The 17254-nt window shown below is 46.5% G+C and overlaps 3 protein-coding genes across 3 annotated transcripts; 2 read left to right on the forward strand and 1 right to left on the reverse strand.

Moving 5' to 3' along the window:
• The first annotated feature begins 5436 nt into the window (after positions 1-5436).
• Positions 5437-5882, forward strand: LOC148164171 (histone H2B type 1-C/E/F/G/I). Its single transcript, XM_088024397.1, has one exon. The coding sequence runs from the start codon at positions 5453-5455 to the stop codon at positions 5831-5833; it is 381 nt and encodes a 126-aa protein (XP_087880523.1). The 5' UTR covers positions 5437-5452; the 3' UTR covers positions 5834-5882.
• A 2685-nt stretch (positions 5883-8567) lies between these two features.
• Positions 8568-12303, reverse strand: LOC148164172 (histone H4). Its single transcript, XM_088024158.1, has 2 exons — positions 11879-12303; positions 8568-11486 (listed from the first exon to the last, which is right to left on the reverse strand). The coding sequence occupies exon 1, from the start codon at positions 12282-12284 to the stop codon at positions 11973-11975; it is 312 nt and encodes a 103-aa protein (XP_087880284.1). The 5' UTR covers positions 12285-12303; the 3' UTR covers positions 8568-11486; positions 11879-11972.
• A 3602-nt stretch (positions 12304-15905) lies between these two features.
• LOC148164173 (histone H1.4-like) lies at positions 15906-16677 on the forward strand. Its single transcript, XM_088024150.1, has one exon. It carries the CDS (start codon positions 15968-15970, stop codon positions 16613-16615), a length of 648 nt encoding a protein of 215 aa, XP_087880276.1. The 5' UTR covers positions 15906-15967; the 3' UTR covers positions 16616-16677.
• Positions 16678-17254: the final 577 nt, after the last annotated feature.

Genomic DNA, 17254 nt, shown 5'->3' on the forward strand with positions numbered 1-17254 from the left:
ATTAGGTCACATTTATTATGAGTTTATATTTGGACACCCCAGATTCCTAGGAGGTGCCTGACACGTAGTATGTGCTCAAGAAATAATTTCTGAATAAAAAAAATTTATATGTACATAACTTGGGTTCAAGACACTTCCCTCCTGAAGGGGTTTAAGTTTGCCTTCAGGAAGCACTAGAGGGCGCACAAACCCGCGGCACTTTAATTTTAGGAAGCTTTCATGGAAATTCTATAGACTCTAAGTAGGTCTGTGGTGAAATCCTTGTGGCAGATTTCCTCTACCCTCCTCCACGGAGCCCTGCAGAGACCAACGGGTTTTCTTGTTAGGGATCTTTGCTAGATTCTCCCCGCCCCCGCAAGCTTGTGTTTTCTCAAGAGCCCTGGCTCTATGCTAGGTGTCTCCAGTTCAGTAGAAAGGCCTAGAACCCTCTTTTCCCCAAGAGGCTGCCATTAAGTGACAAAGTGCAGAATCTTAATGACATTTGCCCCCAGGGAACCCAATCTGCTGTGTTTATTAGTCAGGCTTCAGCTCCTAGGTACGTATTGTTCTGGGAGATTTGGGGAGTTTTCCTTGGCTTCTTGTTATCTGGGCCATGATGTGCTAGGATGTGTTTGTTGTTTATGGAGTCCTTAGCTATTTTGCTCCAAGACAGCTTTCCAGAATATCTTGTTGTCCACACCGGAACAAAAGTCCTTACAGTGCACCTCCCTATCCCCACTACTACTTTGAGCCTTAAAATTTGTTTAGTATTAATACTGCTATACTTGCTGTTCCCCTCATCCTTATTTTTTTCTTTATTATTATTTTTTAAATCCATGCATGATTTTTTTCAGACTCAGGAGGAGCACTTTCTAATGCATATTTTGTATAAAAATGTGGTAAACATCATAAAAAGATAAAATATTGTACGTAATCCAGAACTCTTGACATAATGCTTTTCTGAGAAAGGCAAAGGAAAACTTATAAAACTTCCATGAGACCACAATCATATAGTAAAACAACTAAAAAATATTACATGTAAGTTTATAGCTACCATTATTTTGGAGTTACATTTTATGTAAACCTAGAAAAAAAAATCACTATCTGGAGAGAATTTTTATGGGGAATAAGTCCACCAGAGAAATACACTTATTTAAAAGCATGCTTGTCAATTTTGCTTTTAAATTAATGATCTGTGGCCCAAGAAATGCCTCATCATCAAATGATCACTGCCCTGGAGGGGTTTAGAACAACAGGGATTCAGGAGCTCTATGGGCACAATTTTCATGTTATCCAACATATATTTCTATCATAATTATTATATTTCAGTAATTTCATTTCAGATTACATTAAAACCAAATGTGTTTAATATTCTTACATTTTTAATTTCTTTTTTAAACATCAGACCAGCAAGATTTAAATGAGATGTCATTGATTGTAACTGACAGTATTGATCTTTATCTGAGACTTGTGATCCTGGAAAACAGTTAGAGGAATACCCCAGAAACTCTGTGCTCCAAAAACAATTTACTGCAAGGGACCACATTTTCCCCTTATGATTTAGGTAACACTCAAGGATGAACTTTTTGTTTACCTGAGGCCAGACACAGACCCTCAAATTCCCATTCTTTGCCTCATAAACAATTAGCTGAACTGCTTGTCCTCATTCACTAATCAGAACAATACACTCGTTGGGGCGCCTGGGGGGCTCAGGGAGTTAAGTGTCTGCCTTCGGCTCAGGCCATGATCCTGGAGTCCTGGGATCGAGTCCTGCATCAGGCTTCCTGCTCAGTAGGGAGTCAGCTTCTCCCCCTGACCCTCCCCCCTCTTGTGCTTTCTCTCTCTCACACTTTCTCTCTCAAATAAGTGAATAAAATCTTAAAAAAAAAAAAAAACAATATGCTTGTCCACCAAACCTCAGTGACATTTTCCTATCCCCCAGGCCCTGAGCTTTGACTCACCCTCAGCCTCCTAAGGGTCCCTCCTGAGAACTGGCTAGCCTCAGGGTAAAACATTCTCTGATTTGTTCTCTAGCTCACATTCTCTGATCAAGGCACTTTTTCAACCCACCTTCCTATACCAGGTTCTTTCTGGTCTTGTTTACTCTTCCCTATCAAAAAAATCCCTTTTGCCTAACCTTGCAGAAGCTCGCCTCTCTGGTGCAATGGTCACCACTTCCCTATTGCAATAGCCCCTTTCACCCCGTCAGTAATCCTTTCCCCAAAAGTTCTTCCTTACAAAATCTCAATGTTTTTTTAACACAACTCTTGGATTATTTTGTTTGCGTTACATACTGTTTGTGTTTCACTAAATTCATGTAGGCGTGGAATGAAGACGGCAGTTTGGGTCAATCCTCACTACTTTTTAGTATCTATCTGTTCAGGTTCACACACTTAATTTAGTGGCTGGGTCCATTAGACCCATGATTTAAATCCTATAAACCCAATGGTTACACTTGTGGGGCAAATGGTCTGGTACTATTGACTTGCTGCTCTTATTTATTCGTTTGTCCTGAATTGGAAATAAATTAGACCACAAAGGTCTTGTGTTTCCAGGCAATGTGTCAAAAATGATCACATATTTGTAAAAAGAGATGCCCTCTTCAGAGTCAAATCTTATGGGGAGGAAGAAATTTGAGTACAGTTAGAGAAATCATCACTCCTAAAGTGACTGCATATTGTAGGTGGCTCTACAGGGTTGGCTGTCAGTCTGTGGTTTTCAACTTTACCCATAATAAAAATATATAAAATTTTCAAATAGTAAATTAATAAAGAGGTAGTATTGGTGTTGCAGGATTTTTCTCCACCAGTGCCCACAGTTCTTGGTCACACCGCTTGGAAGAATGAAGAGGTAGACCAGACAGTGGTGGGCAGCAAAGCAAGGTTTATTGAGCGATAGCAAAGTGATACTACAAAGCTCCCGAGGAGACAGGGGACCCGAAGGGGCTGCCACCAGCGTTTCTAAGTCTAGAGGGTTTTATGGGCTCCTTGGCAGGCTGTTTCAATCTGATTAACCCTCCCTGCGCCTGTCATCCAATCAGACTTTTGTCACCTATCATATGGGAAAGGGTGGAGGACTCCCTCCAGGGTGGTGTAAAATACTTTTAAGGGTGGTTTCCTCTTAGGGAGGGGGCCCCTTGTCCCTGCCTGCCTGCCTTCCAATTACCCTTCGTCATTGGTAAAGCTAATTTAAACTAACAAAACTAATGGCAAAGCTAAGATAAACTGATAAACAAGTGATCCTAGACAAAGAATTACAAAAGGGTGAGTGTTTTTTTAAAAAATATGGGAAAGAAAAGGGAATCTAGTAATAATATATGCCCATTTATTTTATGGGGCCACTCCGCATGGGTGAAGATAACAAGCAACCATATGGACAGCTCCCTAGAATAGTGCTTCCCACACTGTACTGTGCACCCAAATTACCTGGAGATTTGGTTAAGATTCAATCTGATTTGTAGCTCTGGGGTGGAGCTCCCACAGGACTTGCTGGTGGTGGTTCAGTGACCATAATTGGAGTAGCCAGGCCTTACTAGGGGGAAAAAAAAAAAAGCTGATTAACTGGAGACCAAGGGTCAATGGGAAATGAGACTATTCCAGGATCCAGGCCAGCAAAGGAAAGTGGGGCTGTATCAGCCTATAATTAAGAACACTCAGGGTTGCCTGGGTGGCTCAGTCAGTTAAGCAGCTGACTCTTGAATTCGGCTCAGGACAGGATCTCAGGGTTTTGGGATCCAGCCCTTCGTGGGGCTCTGCACTCAGCAAGGAGTCCACTTGAGATTTTCTCCCCCCATCTCCCTTTGCCTCTCACCCTGCTCTCTCAAATAAATAAGTCTTTAAAAAAAAAATTCAAGAATATCTCAGAGGAAGTTTTGCATAAAAAAAAGTAGCATTGGACCAAGCTGGGCAATGGCAGGCATAGCAACAAAGCATGTTTAAAAGTTTGTAGCTCTGGGTGCCTGGGTGGCTCAGTTGGTTAAGTGACTGCCTTCGGCTCAGGTCATGATCATGGAGTCCCGGGATCGAGTCCCGCGTTGGGCTCCCTGCTCGGCAGGGAGTCTGTTTCCTCCCTCTGACCCTCTTCCCTCTCGTGCTCTCTATCTCTCATTCTATCTCAAATAAATAAATAAAATCTTTAAAAAATAAAATAAAAATAAAAGTTTGCAGCTCTAAAGATAATCCAGTGCTCATGAACTAAATTCAGGGGCTGAAAAAGAAATAGCAAAAAATATTGAAACAAAAAGAGGAAGTAAACTTGTTTTTTTCATTGTACAAAATCTCAATCTCTGCTACTTTAGATATGCACCTTCAAAGGCTCAGGATATTTTGTGACCTGACTTGTGCCTGGCATCAACCATGCTTCTTTACTCTCTGGCTTCTGAGAGGAACCCGCAAGACATCTGAGGGTGGAGAAAAAATGAGACTAAAGTATTTATTCTGCTTGGCTCCCCTCCTACAAAACTGGGCAGAGACTACCTTTCTCTCACAAAAGTCACAGCTCCTGTTGAGCAGCCCTCAACTATCCTCACTGCTCTCCTCAAAGCCTCCTCTTGTCTTGCTTCTTCTGAACTGGAGTAACAGCCCAGCGCCCTCCACCATTCCTTGGTGGTATCCCTTAACCCTGCTCACAACATTGTAAATACTACCTTTATTATTTAACTGTCTTAAATAGGGGCGCCTGGGTGGCTCAGACAGTTAAGCGTCTGCCTTCTGTCATGATCTCCAGGTCCTGGGATCGAGCCCCTTGTGCTCTATCTCAAATGAATAAATAAAGTATTTTTAAAAACTGTCTTAAGTAAAGCTATGACAGGCAGCTGAGGGCTTCCTTCAAGAAAGGACTCGCTGGCCAGCTGTAAGGTGTGTGGTTAATGTGGACCCTCGTCAGGGTCCAGCTCAGGGATCCATCTGAGGTCACTGTGGTCTTAGGTTAGCCCCTGCTCCATCACTGAGCAAGCAGAAGTGAAGGCCTTGGTCATTTCCCCTCAGTTCAGAACTTCTCTGATGGACAGTGTGTCTAGAGTTCCCTGTCGGGCTGACAGCCACTTCATCACCTCTTTCAGGCGTCTAGAACCTCTATTCAAACGTAAAAATACAGCTTTTCCAGCACCTGTACAGGGGACTTGCAAATCGGAGACCTGACCTAGACCTGACCGTTGCTTCTTCGGCAATTCAAAATACGAGGGAGAGCAAATTCTAGTTTCTAAAATTAATCACCAAAGTAACCTGAAATATTAATAATCTGAACTTGTTACAAAGTTAACGGAGGAAATCGCCCTGAATGGGGAAAACTGCTCACAGGCTATGACCAATGGGAGAGTAGAGCTCGAGCCAATCATGAGCTTGCAGGCCACACCATTAGTTGACGAATCAGCGGTCGCAAAACGCATTCTTCATTTGCATATGAGTGTCTACAAATACGCAGGACCCCGACGCGGCCTCCGTTTTCTGTTGTGTCAGAAGAAAGCGCAGTCAGGATGCCTGAACCCGCCAAGTCGGCTCCGGCCCCGAAGAAGGGCTCCAAGAAGGCGGTGACCAAGGCGCAGAAGAAGGACGGCAAGAAGCGCAAGCGCAGCCGCAAGGAGAGCTACTCGGTGTACGTGTACAAGGTGCTGAAGCAGGTGCACCCCGACACCGGCATCTCGTCCAAGGCCATGGGCATCATGAACTCGTTCGTCAACGACATCTTCGAGCGCATCGCGGGCGAGGCGTCCCGCCTGGCGCATTACAACAAGCGCTCGACCATCACGTCCCGGGAGATCCAGACGGCCGTGCGCCTGCTGCTGCCCGGGGAGCTGGCCAAGCACGCCGTGTCCGAGGGCACCAAGGCCGTCACCAAGTACACCAGCTCCAAGTGAGCCCGCCGGCCGCCGGCCGCTGACCGCAACCCAAAGGCTCTTTTCAGAGCCACATATTTTCACCAGTAGAGCTGCGCACTGCCGCGCGCTGCGGCCTAGGCTTGGCGTTCACTTAGCTTAGTGGGAACACCGGGGACCCGGTCCCCCGTTCTCGGGGGTGACGCTCCCTGCCTGTGGCTCTGACAGCCGTGACCGCTCTGTGGCGAGGGCCCCAGCCAAGGGAACGACCGCGCACCGGGCCGGCCAGCGCTCCCGGCACCGGGCCGCGGGGCTCCTGCTCCCCTCCCGAACGCTTTCTCGGGCGCGGTGGCTGCTGGCGCCGAGTCTAGAAGCTCCTAAAGCGGCCGCGGAGTCTCCGGGCTCCGCCTTTTGTCAAGTGTCAACCTACAGAGTGTACGCAGCCGCAGTGAGATTTGAAAAGCCCGCCACCGAGAGGCGGGGTTTCCTGTTCCGGTGCCGCCAGGCTCGCGCCCAGTGTTCTTCGTGTCGCTCCGATCCTCCCCCTGCCCCTCCCCCGCCCGCTTCCGGGGGCTGTTAGAGTCTTGGCTGAGCGTCTGTTACAGGTTTTTAAAATGTGTCTTGGGCGGTTGTAGCTCTCCAGGAAGGAGACTCAGAGGTTCTTAGGACTTTTTCGTCGTGCTTTGTCGCTTTCCCTTTAAGTTTATTTCACAGAGAGACCCAGAGAGGGAACACCAGCAGGCCCGATCTGGGACTCCGTCCCAGGACCCTGGGATCATGACCTGAGCCGAAGGTAGACGCTTAACGACGGAGCCACCCAGGCGCCCTGTCGCTTTCCTCCTTAAGCTGCCCTGAAAAGGCGATCGTCACTACACTTGATTTTTAGGGTGCCGTGGAGAAGAATGCATTCGTCTCCCACTCTCCGCCTGACTCCCAGATGACCCGCCACAGTCTCCTCCCTAGTGCAGCCCCAGAATAAGAAGGCCGGCTCAGCAGCCCCCAGTCCGCCCTTTCCTGTCACTTGCCAGTTTCCTTCCAAGCCGCCCACCTGTCCTGTCTCCAGCGCTGGCCCCCCAGCGCCGTTGAGCAGCTGTGTGTGGGGAGGTCCCAGAGAAAAAGGGACCCAGGGTGGGTCAGGGTGGAGAGCAGGAAATGTGGACTCAGCCCGTGGGTGTTAACATTCTGATGCTGGACACCAAGGTCTGAAAGGCTCTGGTCTGTGATCATGTGATGCCAAAGAGCCTAAACCCTGAAAGTTAAAAGCAGGATTTGTCTCCTTCCCTCATTTCTCCAGGCACTGTGACAGAGGGGCTTCTTTCTGCAACTTAGGTGAGAAAGATTGGGTTGCCGACACCTCACCTGTAAATGGAAATCCAAATGCACCCTAGAATAGCTAACTCTGTCGGCTAGGAACTCAGAGCCAGCCTTCCAGCCAGTCTGTCGCGTCTCCCTCTATTCTGTCAAAAAGGCAAAATAAGCAACAAGAAACAACAAGAATTTGTTTTCAGGCTGCCAAATTACAGCTGCACTTCAACTTTTTCTGATCATCTTGATTTCAGTTTGAGATGATACTAAATCTCCTCTGTCCATAGTGAATCTACTTTCATTCCACAGGGAGAGTAGTTGTGTAGGGAAGCATACCTGATCCTGTATGATTCCTCTCAGTGCCTCCCAGTGATGCCCCTCCTGCGCGCAATCAGAAATCAAGGGCCGTAGACTACCCCTTACAGAAAACTCACACCAAACCTCAGAGAATTCTTTTCCTCCTGTTCTTTCTCCTATGCTTGTCTGTTTCATTTTTTGCTTTTTCACACTTTTTGGAATTCCCCGAGACCTCTCCAGCCTCCAGGCCTTTGCAAATATTCTCTTCCTGAAATGCCCCGGATTCCCCCTTTATCCCCAGCACACACGCACACACACAGTTTTCTTAAATCGACAACTCACTTTTCAGCTCAACCAAAACGTTACTGGGGAAGCTGATCTGCACCGTTAAAGAATCTCAGCCACAAAGAATTGGCTGTATTCCCAGCCCCAAACTAATCATTACTAAGAGGCTGGGACCCTCAGCACTAGTGTGGTAGAATCAGGACCTGATCCCCGAGACCAGAGAGAAAGTCAGCCTTCCCCGGAGCACAAGGCAAGGAGGAGGGGGAGACCAGAATGAAACCGAGGCTCTTAGGAGGAAGGAGGGGAAGTGGCCCTGCCTGACACCCAGGCCTTCTAGGCAGAAAGAAGGAGCGTCCATCTGGTTCATTCATACTCAAGCGCCAAGCACGGAATCATGTCCTGAGGATACAGGGCAGTGCTTCTAACCGAGTGTGCATCGAAATCACCTGGAGGCTTGTTACAGGACAGCTTGCTGGCCCCACTCCCAGGGTTTCCGTCTCATCAGCTCTGGGAGAAATTTGGGAGCTTGGCTTTCTAACAAGTTCCCACAGATACAAACGCTGCTTCTGGCTACTAAGCTTCGAGAACATCTGATACATGGAGAACAAGCGAACCAAAGCCCCTTCCTGTGTGGACGTTTCTGGTGGTAAAGATGAGGTTATGGGATATGAGGAAAGCAAAGCCAGGTGCCCCTAGGCGGCTCAGTCGGTTAAGCGTCTGCCTTCGGCTCAGGTCATGATCTCAGGGCCCTGGGATGGAGCCCCGCATTGGGCTCCCTGCTCAGCAGGGAGTCTGCTTTGCCCTCTCCCTCTGCCCCTCCCCCCCCCGCTCCCTCTCTCTAATAAATAAATAAAGTCATTTTTTAAAAATGAAGAAAGAACAATCAGAGGACAGTTGAAGCAATGCCTTTATTTTGTCAAACACTGATGATTTCCTCTGTGTGAGGCATTAAGCTAGAGCAGTAAGCACAACAGATAAGAGACTGCTCTCGGGAGCTGAGATCCTAAGTGGGAGAGGAGAGATCATCAACACACTGATTCCTCCACTCCATCATTTCAAATAGGACTTCTCACTGCTATGAAATTATCTGAACTAAAACAGAGGTGCCCTGATGCTGACTAGGTGATGCTCCTGATGAGGGAACCAAGGACTCTCATTTGGGGATACAAATTCCAGGACAAGGGACTGATGGTACAACAAAGCTCTAGGGCAGGGAGGAGTTTGTGCTCCAGGTTGGAAGTGCTGTGAGCTGGAAGCCTTGTACGCAAAGGTAAGGTGTTAAGTAAGAGACATTTCTGGGGGTTAAATGGATGCCTGAACATGTTGGACCTTATGGGCCAAAGAAGGCATCCAGATTTTTATTGTGTCCTGAGAAACTCTTAGAATTTGAAAGCACTCAGGCTGCTGTGTGGAAAATGGTATTTGTGGGATTAAAGGTAAAAACAAGCAGAAGAAAGAATGGAACGGTTATTGCAATAACCCCGGTGAAATTTTTGTAAGTCCTCTGGGAGGAGAAAGTCCAAAGAATTTATTTATGAACCAGGTTTCATGGGTGAAGAAACATGTAGCTGACATTTATTGAGCACTTTACATGTGTTTAAGAGATTGTGCCAAACTCTTTCCAAAGGCTAGCTCACTTTGTCCTCTCAACATCCACAGTATCTAGACACAACTATTTTTGCCCTCTAGTTGACGAGGGATGAGCAAGGTGTGGAGCTGACGTTAAAGCCAGACAATGTGTCTCCAGGTTGTATGCGTACCCACACCTTACAAGCGCTGCTGAAATTCTCGGATGAATGTTGCAGAATTATAGACCAGGATGAGGTTTCAGAGGCTGGGACATGACAATGTTTAAAACCCCTTAAGCATTCCATCGGAGGGTCAAGTGCGTTGTACATGTAAGTCTGGAAATCAGAACAACTTGGGGACTGAACATAGAAATTTTGGAGAGTTTGGAAATAGAAATTTTATTGTTGGCACACATTGAAACAGGCATTTACCCATGCAGAAAAAATAAGGAAGCGCTCCAAACTTTAGGGAGAGAAAGAAGGCAGCCAAATGGTGAGGAAGAAAACCAGGGGAGTAGAGTCACAGAAGTCAAGAAAATAGTGTTTCAGGAAGGAAGTCGCAGACAGCCTGCTGTGATGGCTATTGGAGGTGAGAACAGACAGTGACCTTTGCATGTGGTAAATGGATCTCACTGGAAACTCTGATTATGAGTAATAAAGAATAACCCAAATTTTGGGGACAGCTTCAGGAGTATTCCCTCTTACCTGAGCTCGAAGTGTCCCCACTACGTTGTTCCCGTTCCCTTGGGTCATCATGTATGATGGATGGTGGCATCTCCCCAGCTGGATCAGTTGGATTTGTTTTCCTAGAAACTAGGAAAAGCAACAGAACAGAAAGTCCTGCCTGCTCAGCAATTTTGTAAGCGTGGTAGGAGAACGTCTCTTTCAAGAGAGTTTTCTATTTTGTTTGAATAATCTGGAACTGAGTTTTCATGAATAGATCCACAACACGTTCATTAATTTACTTGCAACTTCTCAGGGATACATGTAAACTCACGCTGTGGTCACATTACTTATCCTCCATTGTCTCACTCAGTGACACACACAAAAATATTAAGTTATCCTCACATTACCTATGAGGGGAGAGTGGTTAGTGATTTGTAACAGACAACCTAGATAGAAAATGACAGTTCAAGACTTTAAGAGTATGTCTTCATGGGTTAAAAGTCCCCTTCTTTTTTTTTCTGGGCCTCTCTAATTTCATGAAGAATAACAATAATAGTAACAGTAATAATAATAATAAAAGAGAAAACAGAGAGATTACCGTGTGCCACGCACTGGACAAAATGCTTTGATTTTATTCACCCCAAACCCATAAGGTAGATCCTACTGTTTTCCCCATTTTACAGACGAGAAAACAGAGACACAGAGAGGCCAAGTGACCTGAACAAAGAAAACACCAAGACTAAGCATCCTTCTGTACAAGGTTTCCAGTTTCTTTTTTTTTTCATCTCTAAGGGGATACTGGGAACTTGTAAACTTAATCTATGACTTGCTCAGTGACACGGCCTACTACGTTCTTAGAACTTGTTAGTATATTTACCAAGACTGGTGATGGAAGACAGATTCATTGGGCCTTAAGAAAAAATCATGGACTTCTTCCTGAATCGGGCTGAAAATAAACCTCTCACTGTTTTTATTTACCTCCACGTCATGTGAGATTGAGTCAGTTTGGACTTTCAAGCTTTAAGGACAGTTATTCGTGTCACACAGGACAGATCCAATGTGATTAATCCAGCTCTGAGGGGGCAACTCTGCTCCTCCTGATCAATCCAGGGCTCTTTTTCCTTCAAGTCATCGTTTTGCTGTCCCCTAGGACCTGATGTCTCTGCTAGGTCAAAGATCACCTTCTTAATTAGTGGGAAAAGGGAAAAAGGTTTTAAAGCCCAGACCTGGGAGTGACTTGTGCTGACTTTTCTTGGAGATCTTAGGCACACTTACCTCTGCTGCCAGACAAAGCCAGGACATGTTGCCTAAGGGTAGAAAGCCATCTGCCCAGTTATGCCTTTATGATGTTCAAGTGAACAAATTTTTATGGAAAAAGGTCAGTCTACACCACAATGAACCAAGACGCTTCACAAAATCAAACACATTAGGATGACACCAAAGTACTAATCGGGCAGTCTCTGCCATGTTTATAGTACCAAAGAACAAGAAAGAGGTAACTCATTTGAGGACTGCTACCTTAGTTCCTCACTGCTGAAGAGTAGAAGAGGGATTTGAATCCTGAAGGCCTGGGTCTGAAAGGACAGATCAGTCAGGATGTGCTGCATGCAGACAATAGGGCCCTCCCTGCGACTGGAAGGAAGTGACTTATTAAGTCTAAGACTGAGACACTAAGTCCAGACACTCGTTAAAATATAAACCTTTATAAGGACATCTATCCCAAGTACACTAAAATTTCTCTGAATCTTTAAGAATAAAAGTTCTGGATGGAACGCAGTTGAGAGAAGCAAACACGCCATCTCCCCCATAGCACCTCTCACTACAAACCGACGGGCATAAAGCATCAAATTTGAGGATGTAGGAGGCAGTTGACTATGACAACAGACCAACAAGTCAACAGAAACAATGTAACTTGCAAATTATAAACACAGTAGCCACACCGACACCAGGATAAGACGGAACCTACAGAAAAGTGAGCAACTCTTTGGCGACTAGATAGGTGGCCCTGAAAAGGGCCTTTGGTTGAGAATCGCAGCGTTCCGGTGGGGAGATGGGAATGCTCAGCCCCCGAAGCCGTAGAGGGTGCGGCCCTGGCGCTTGAGCGCGTAGACCACGTCCATGGCCGTGACCGTCTTGCGCTTGGCGTGCTCCGTGTAGGTGACGGCGTCCCGGATCACGTTCTCCAGGAACACCTTGAGCACCCCGCGGGTCTCCTCATAGATGAGGCCGGAGATGCGCTTGACGCCGCCGCGCCGGGCCAGCCGCCGGATGGCGGGCTTGGTGATGCCCTGGATGTTGTCGCGCAGCACCTTGCGGTGGCGCTTGGCGCCGCCCTTGCCCAGGCCCTTCCCGCCCTTGCCGCGGCCAGACATAGCAAACACCAAACTCCTAAGCCGGCCAAGCACTACCGGCCGCGGCGCCACTCAGCCCTTTTATAGCAATGAGACGGACCTGTTTGAAAACCGCGAGCGCAGGGGCGGTAACCACCCTCAGTTCCCGCCCATTGCCTCGTTCTCCTCTGCTCCGCGCTCTGCGCACCGGGCAGGCCGGGCGCCTGAAGCAATAGTCCGTCCCGGGTGGGGGCGGGGGAGTCATTCAACAAATCCTCCCAGAGTCATCAGTGCATGCGTGTGCTTGCAACACTGGCAGCCACTACGCGGGACACCAACGCACACGCTTTCCACAAAGAAGCCTCCCATTGTCCTTCACATTTCCCGGACATCCCCAGAAATCTTTAGTTACTACTCGCTCTTGTCCCTAGGAGACGCTTGAAATAAACTTTGAAGCTAATCATAGCCTTGTTGCTAAGTTTCCCTGTGTCTTATCGATAGATCGATGTCTGGTTCACTAAGGAAGGCTCGCTGGGATGCAGCTGGATAGCCCTACGGGGGGAATTCGCTAGAACGTTAAACGTTTCAAAGTCAAATCAGGTCCAACCCCACTGGAGGCTGCGCTGAACGTTGTTTGTAAATGCGTGTGTCCCAGAGTGATGAGAACCTTGCTCTGCTGTGAGTCTCCGGTTGCTCCTTTGAGCGTGTGCTTAGTTATGCACAGCTTAGGGCCCGCGCGGTTTCTGCCGCCGCCGCGTTCTATGCTGCAGCCGTCGGCAGAGCCTAGGGCCAAGCTCTGGAGACAGCCAGCTGCCTTGCCGGCTCTATGACCTTGGGCAGTCTGGACTCGGGTTTTCCTTTTCAAATGTATAAGAAAGTCTAAGTTACAGAGCACTGGAGTTCAAAAGGGATGATCCATGTAAAGTCTTTACTATCTGCAAATAAACGCTCACTCAACATTATGCTCTCAGCTCCTCCCCTCAGTGTTCACCCCTCTAAACCGCTGAGCCTAACAGAGCATCCTAGTTTGCACAACTTTCTTTCGAGAACTCCTTGAAATAATGAACACTGAAAGATTGAATTCATTGAGGAGTTCCAGTTGAATGGCCGAGATCTGGCTTCTCCTCCAGGGTCTGTGAGGAGGACCTAGTTCATCAAAGCCGTTTTCTGAGTTTATGGTGCATGGGGACAAATTCCTCACTGGGGTTCTTCCCTTGGAAACCGTGATAGGATGCAGGGCAACTAGGAATTGTATGGAACAAAAATTCCATCTGTACTATCCCCCAACTGAACCTTAGCATTTCCTGAATTTATGGATACAGGCAGCAACCAGGGTGATGGGTGGGACCTGTGCTGTGTGCGAACCCTGGGCGGCTTAAGCTCTCACTGTTTCCAATACCATTTAGACACGTCATTCCTACTACACTGTGGTAATTCTTGCTCACTAGGGCAATCTTTGACTTTAACAAATTAATAAAAAAATATCTGTTAACACTTCAACAGTTCGGGGGTTTGATAAATTTAATAATGTATTGTAATATAAATCTTTTCCTATGTAATCCTATGTATATTCTCTTCAGCACTTAAAAGCATTGTCCTGGTAAGGGGCCCATAAACTTCATCATTTCTGCAAAGAAGTCCATGCCCTGAACTGATCAAGAAGACTTCTTTGAGATCTTCAGAGCCTTGAAAGACTGAGTTTTGAAAATGTGCAGAGAGAAACTTTGGGAAATGCCATGAATGTTGGAATAAATACCATATGTTATTAACAATAGTCTAGTGGGGGTGTGTAAGGGTAAATGGCAATGATTATCTTCACTTATCAACAGCAAAGAGATTGTAGCAAGATATAGCCTGGTGTACAAAGGTGCAAAGGGAAATATTAAGCAAGCACCCAGAAATACAAGTTTGACAGTTAAGCAGGAGGACAGACCTGAAAGGAGACATTTGGAAGTTACCCACATCAAGGTAACTCATGAGCCCATGAAGGTGATTGGGGCAGTACCTTGGAGACTCCCTGCATTGACACGACCTAGAGACAGCTCTTCTTTCTTGGTACTGCATCTCTTTTATTTCCCCCATCATGGTTGTAATTCTGGCTCTTCTCTTTTTTGTATGGACTGACTACTGTCACAGCCTTCCATGGCTCAGCCTCTGTAATTCATACTCCTCATTGCTATCAATGAATAATCTTCAAGTGAGCTTCAAAACCAACTATACTGAATCAAAACCACTTTAGTATTAGGAATGCATAAGCTCCATAACAATGAATACACAAAGTAAGAATGATTTATACTGAATCGATTGCTCATCTCATCTCTCCCATTTGAATCATGTTAATATGTAACCTATAGTGACACTAATTTTCATGTTTCACTTGGATGTGCTGAAGGAAGTAATCAGTCATTTCTTGATTTTGAGGGGATCAGAATCACCTTTTGGGCTTTGCTCTGTGTATTCCCGGCATTTCTTTCTTTCACCATCTGAGGGGAACACAGATTACTACATGTTTCAAAATTAAGATACTATATAAAAGACAAAGAGTGAATTTAAGGAGTGAAGAAAATCACATTAAATCACTTTCTGTGGTAAATCTATTTCCTCTTCAACATGAAGCATAAGTTGTAATGTGTTTCCTTCCATTAATAAAAATTGTAGTAGTGAATATAAAACATACTTTTTATAAAATGTCCTTCTTTCAAGGAAATTCCATAAGTGTGTGAATGTCTGTGTATCTGTGTGTGTTATGCATGTGTATAATCTTTTATTCTGTTACTTTAATACATTCCATTCTTCTCTTCCTCAAACATGGCAGAAATCTGTTCCCTCACTTATAAACATTTTAGTAACTGATCCTCCCAAATAAAATTAATGTAAATAAGATGTTATTTTCAACCAATAAAGGGACCAAACTCTTTTTTATACCTCTTCTAAATACCCTGTCCTCACCTATGGCAAACGTAAGCCCAACTACCATGTCAGGAGAATCATACATTGCTGCATTCCCCATTTTCCTAGACAAATCTTGAATGCTTGAAACCCCCAAACTAACTAACCCTGCAAAGTGTCACTAAAAGCTATGATAAAGGTTTTTCAGACAAAATAATGACTGTTCTTGTCAGAATTAGCTGTTATTCCAAGCTTCCTTTACTACCATTCTTGTAGAGAAATGGAGAAAGAGCCTGTGTTATTTCTCTTCATATGAAACAGATTTTCTGGGTAAATCTCCACGAGAACTAAGCAGTTGTTGAATGTATGAGAAGCCAAGGATGTATAGAATATCACTAGAGAGCAAGCGATGGAAAGCACAAAGGGAAGAATTTATATTTTAAACGAAAATCAAGAAGTTGTCTCTCTGACCTGTGAATCTCTCAGAGTCTCGGGGGCTTTTGAAAAAATCTGTGACTAACGTGATAAAAACTGGAAGAAGAAAACATGAAGATCTCAAAGCCCGAGGTGTCCCGCTTCGCTATAGAATGTAATCGGTGTGATTCCTCCACAGGAAATTTTATTTTTTTTGCTTTCCTCAGTTGTAACAAACACAATTCCGGGACAGAGCTGAGACTAGGTTGCTGTCAAGTTGGAGGACTGAGCTGGGAACCAATCAGCGCGCAGCGTGGTTGTTGTATATATACACACGCGCACGCCAGGGCCAGGCAGCTCAACTCCGAGACTTTATTATCATTTTTGTTTTCTGCTTTCACCTTCAGGAATCCAAACGCACGATGTCTGAAACCGCACCTGCCGTGCCTCCTGCCCCTTCTGCCGCGGAGAAAACGCAGGTCAAGAAGAAGGCCCGCAAGTCGGCAGGTGCCGCCAAGCGCAAGGCGTCCGGGCCCCCGGTGTCCGAGCTCATCACCAAGGCTGTCGCCGCCTCCAAGGAGCGCAGCGGCGTGTCCCTGGCCGCGCTCAAGAAGGCGCTCGCGGCCGCCGGCTACGACGTGGAGAAGAACAACAGCCGCATCAAGCTGGGCCTCAAGAGCCTGGTGAGCAAGGGCACCCTGGTGCAGACCAAGGGCACCGGCGCCTCGGGCTCCTTCAAGTTCAACAAGAAGGCGGCCTCGGGGGAAGCCAAGCCCAAAGCCAAGAAGGCGGGCGCGGCCAAGCCCAAGAGGGCCTCAGGGGCGGCCAAGAAAGCCAAGAAGGCCGCGGGGGCGAGCACCCCCAAGAAGAGCGCCAAGAAGACCCCCAAGAAGGCCAAGAAGCCCGCGGCAGCGGCCGTCGCTAAGAAAGTGGCCAAGAGTCCGAAGAAGGCGAAGGCTGCCAAGCCCAAGAAGGCCGCCAGGAGTCCAGCCAAGCCCAAAGCCCCGAAGCCCAAGGCAGCCAAGCCTAAAGCGGCCAAGCCCAAGAAAGTGGCCGCCAAGAAGAAGTAAGCGAATATGGAACAGTTTAGAATCTTTAAAGGCTCTTTTCAGAGCCACCCCCAGACCTCAGTAAAAGAGCTGTTGCACTCTGCAGTGTAAGGGGGCGTGGCGGGAAGAACCAGTCCACGGACCATGGGCGGCACCTACCGGGACACTAGTTAAACGCAGTCGGGCCTTTGAAAACTGTTCTCAGTGCGGTTAGAAACTCTGGGATACTATTTTGAGCACTATTTCGACATTAGTTGGCCCACACTCCACACGGTGCAATAAGGGGGAGCATAAGTTGGGCCATAGCTTATTTAAAAATGTTACCCAGGGACCATGTGCTTGGGGGATGCTAGTGTTATGTACTATATACCCACCTCAAAAAGATTTGACACTGCATGGACCACTGGCATTCCTCTTAGATTGTTACAAAAGTACTTAAGCCACCAAGTCTATGGATAGAAAACCAAGAGGCTAGGGAATAAAGGCATTTCAAAGGTCACTGTAGTCCAGCATAATGCAGAAATCCTGGTTCTTTCCATTAGGTTGGTTAGCTGTAGCAGGAATAATGCGCATCTCATCAAGAACCCCTTGCACACCAGCTGCAGCATCTAGGAAGTCAAAACGAGATGAGACACCCTTCCCAATGTAGGAAGTTTCACT

This window comes from Eumetopias jubatus, unplaced genomic scaffold (genome assembly GCF_037043125.1).
Source record: "Eumetopias jubatus isolate StellerSeaLion01/CBP00866 unplaced genomic scaffold, mEumJub1_p1.0 scaffold_6, whole genome shotgun sequence".
Taxonomy (NCBI): domain Eukaryota; kingdom Metazoa; phylum Chordata; class Mammalia; order Carnivora; family Otariidae; genus Eumetopias; species Eumetopias jubatus.

What these genes read in the sequence shown, in the direction of transcription:
- LOC148164173 (XM_088024150.1), top strand. Translation starts at nt 15,968, where the DNA reads ATGTCTGAAACCGCACCTGCCGTGCCTCCTGCCCCTTCTGCCGCGGAG.
- LOC148164172 (XM_088024158.1), bottom strand. Translation starts at nt 12,284, where the DNA reads ATGTCTGGCCGCGGCAAGGGCGGGAAGGGCCTGGGCAAGGGCGGCGCC.
- LOC148164171 (XM_088024397.1), top strand. Translation starts at nt 5,453, where the DNA reads ATGCCTGAACCCGCCAAGTCGGCTCCGGCCCCGAAGAAGGGCTCCAAG.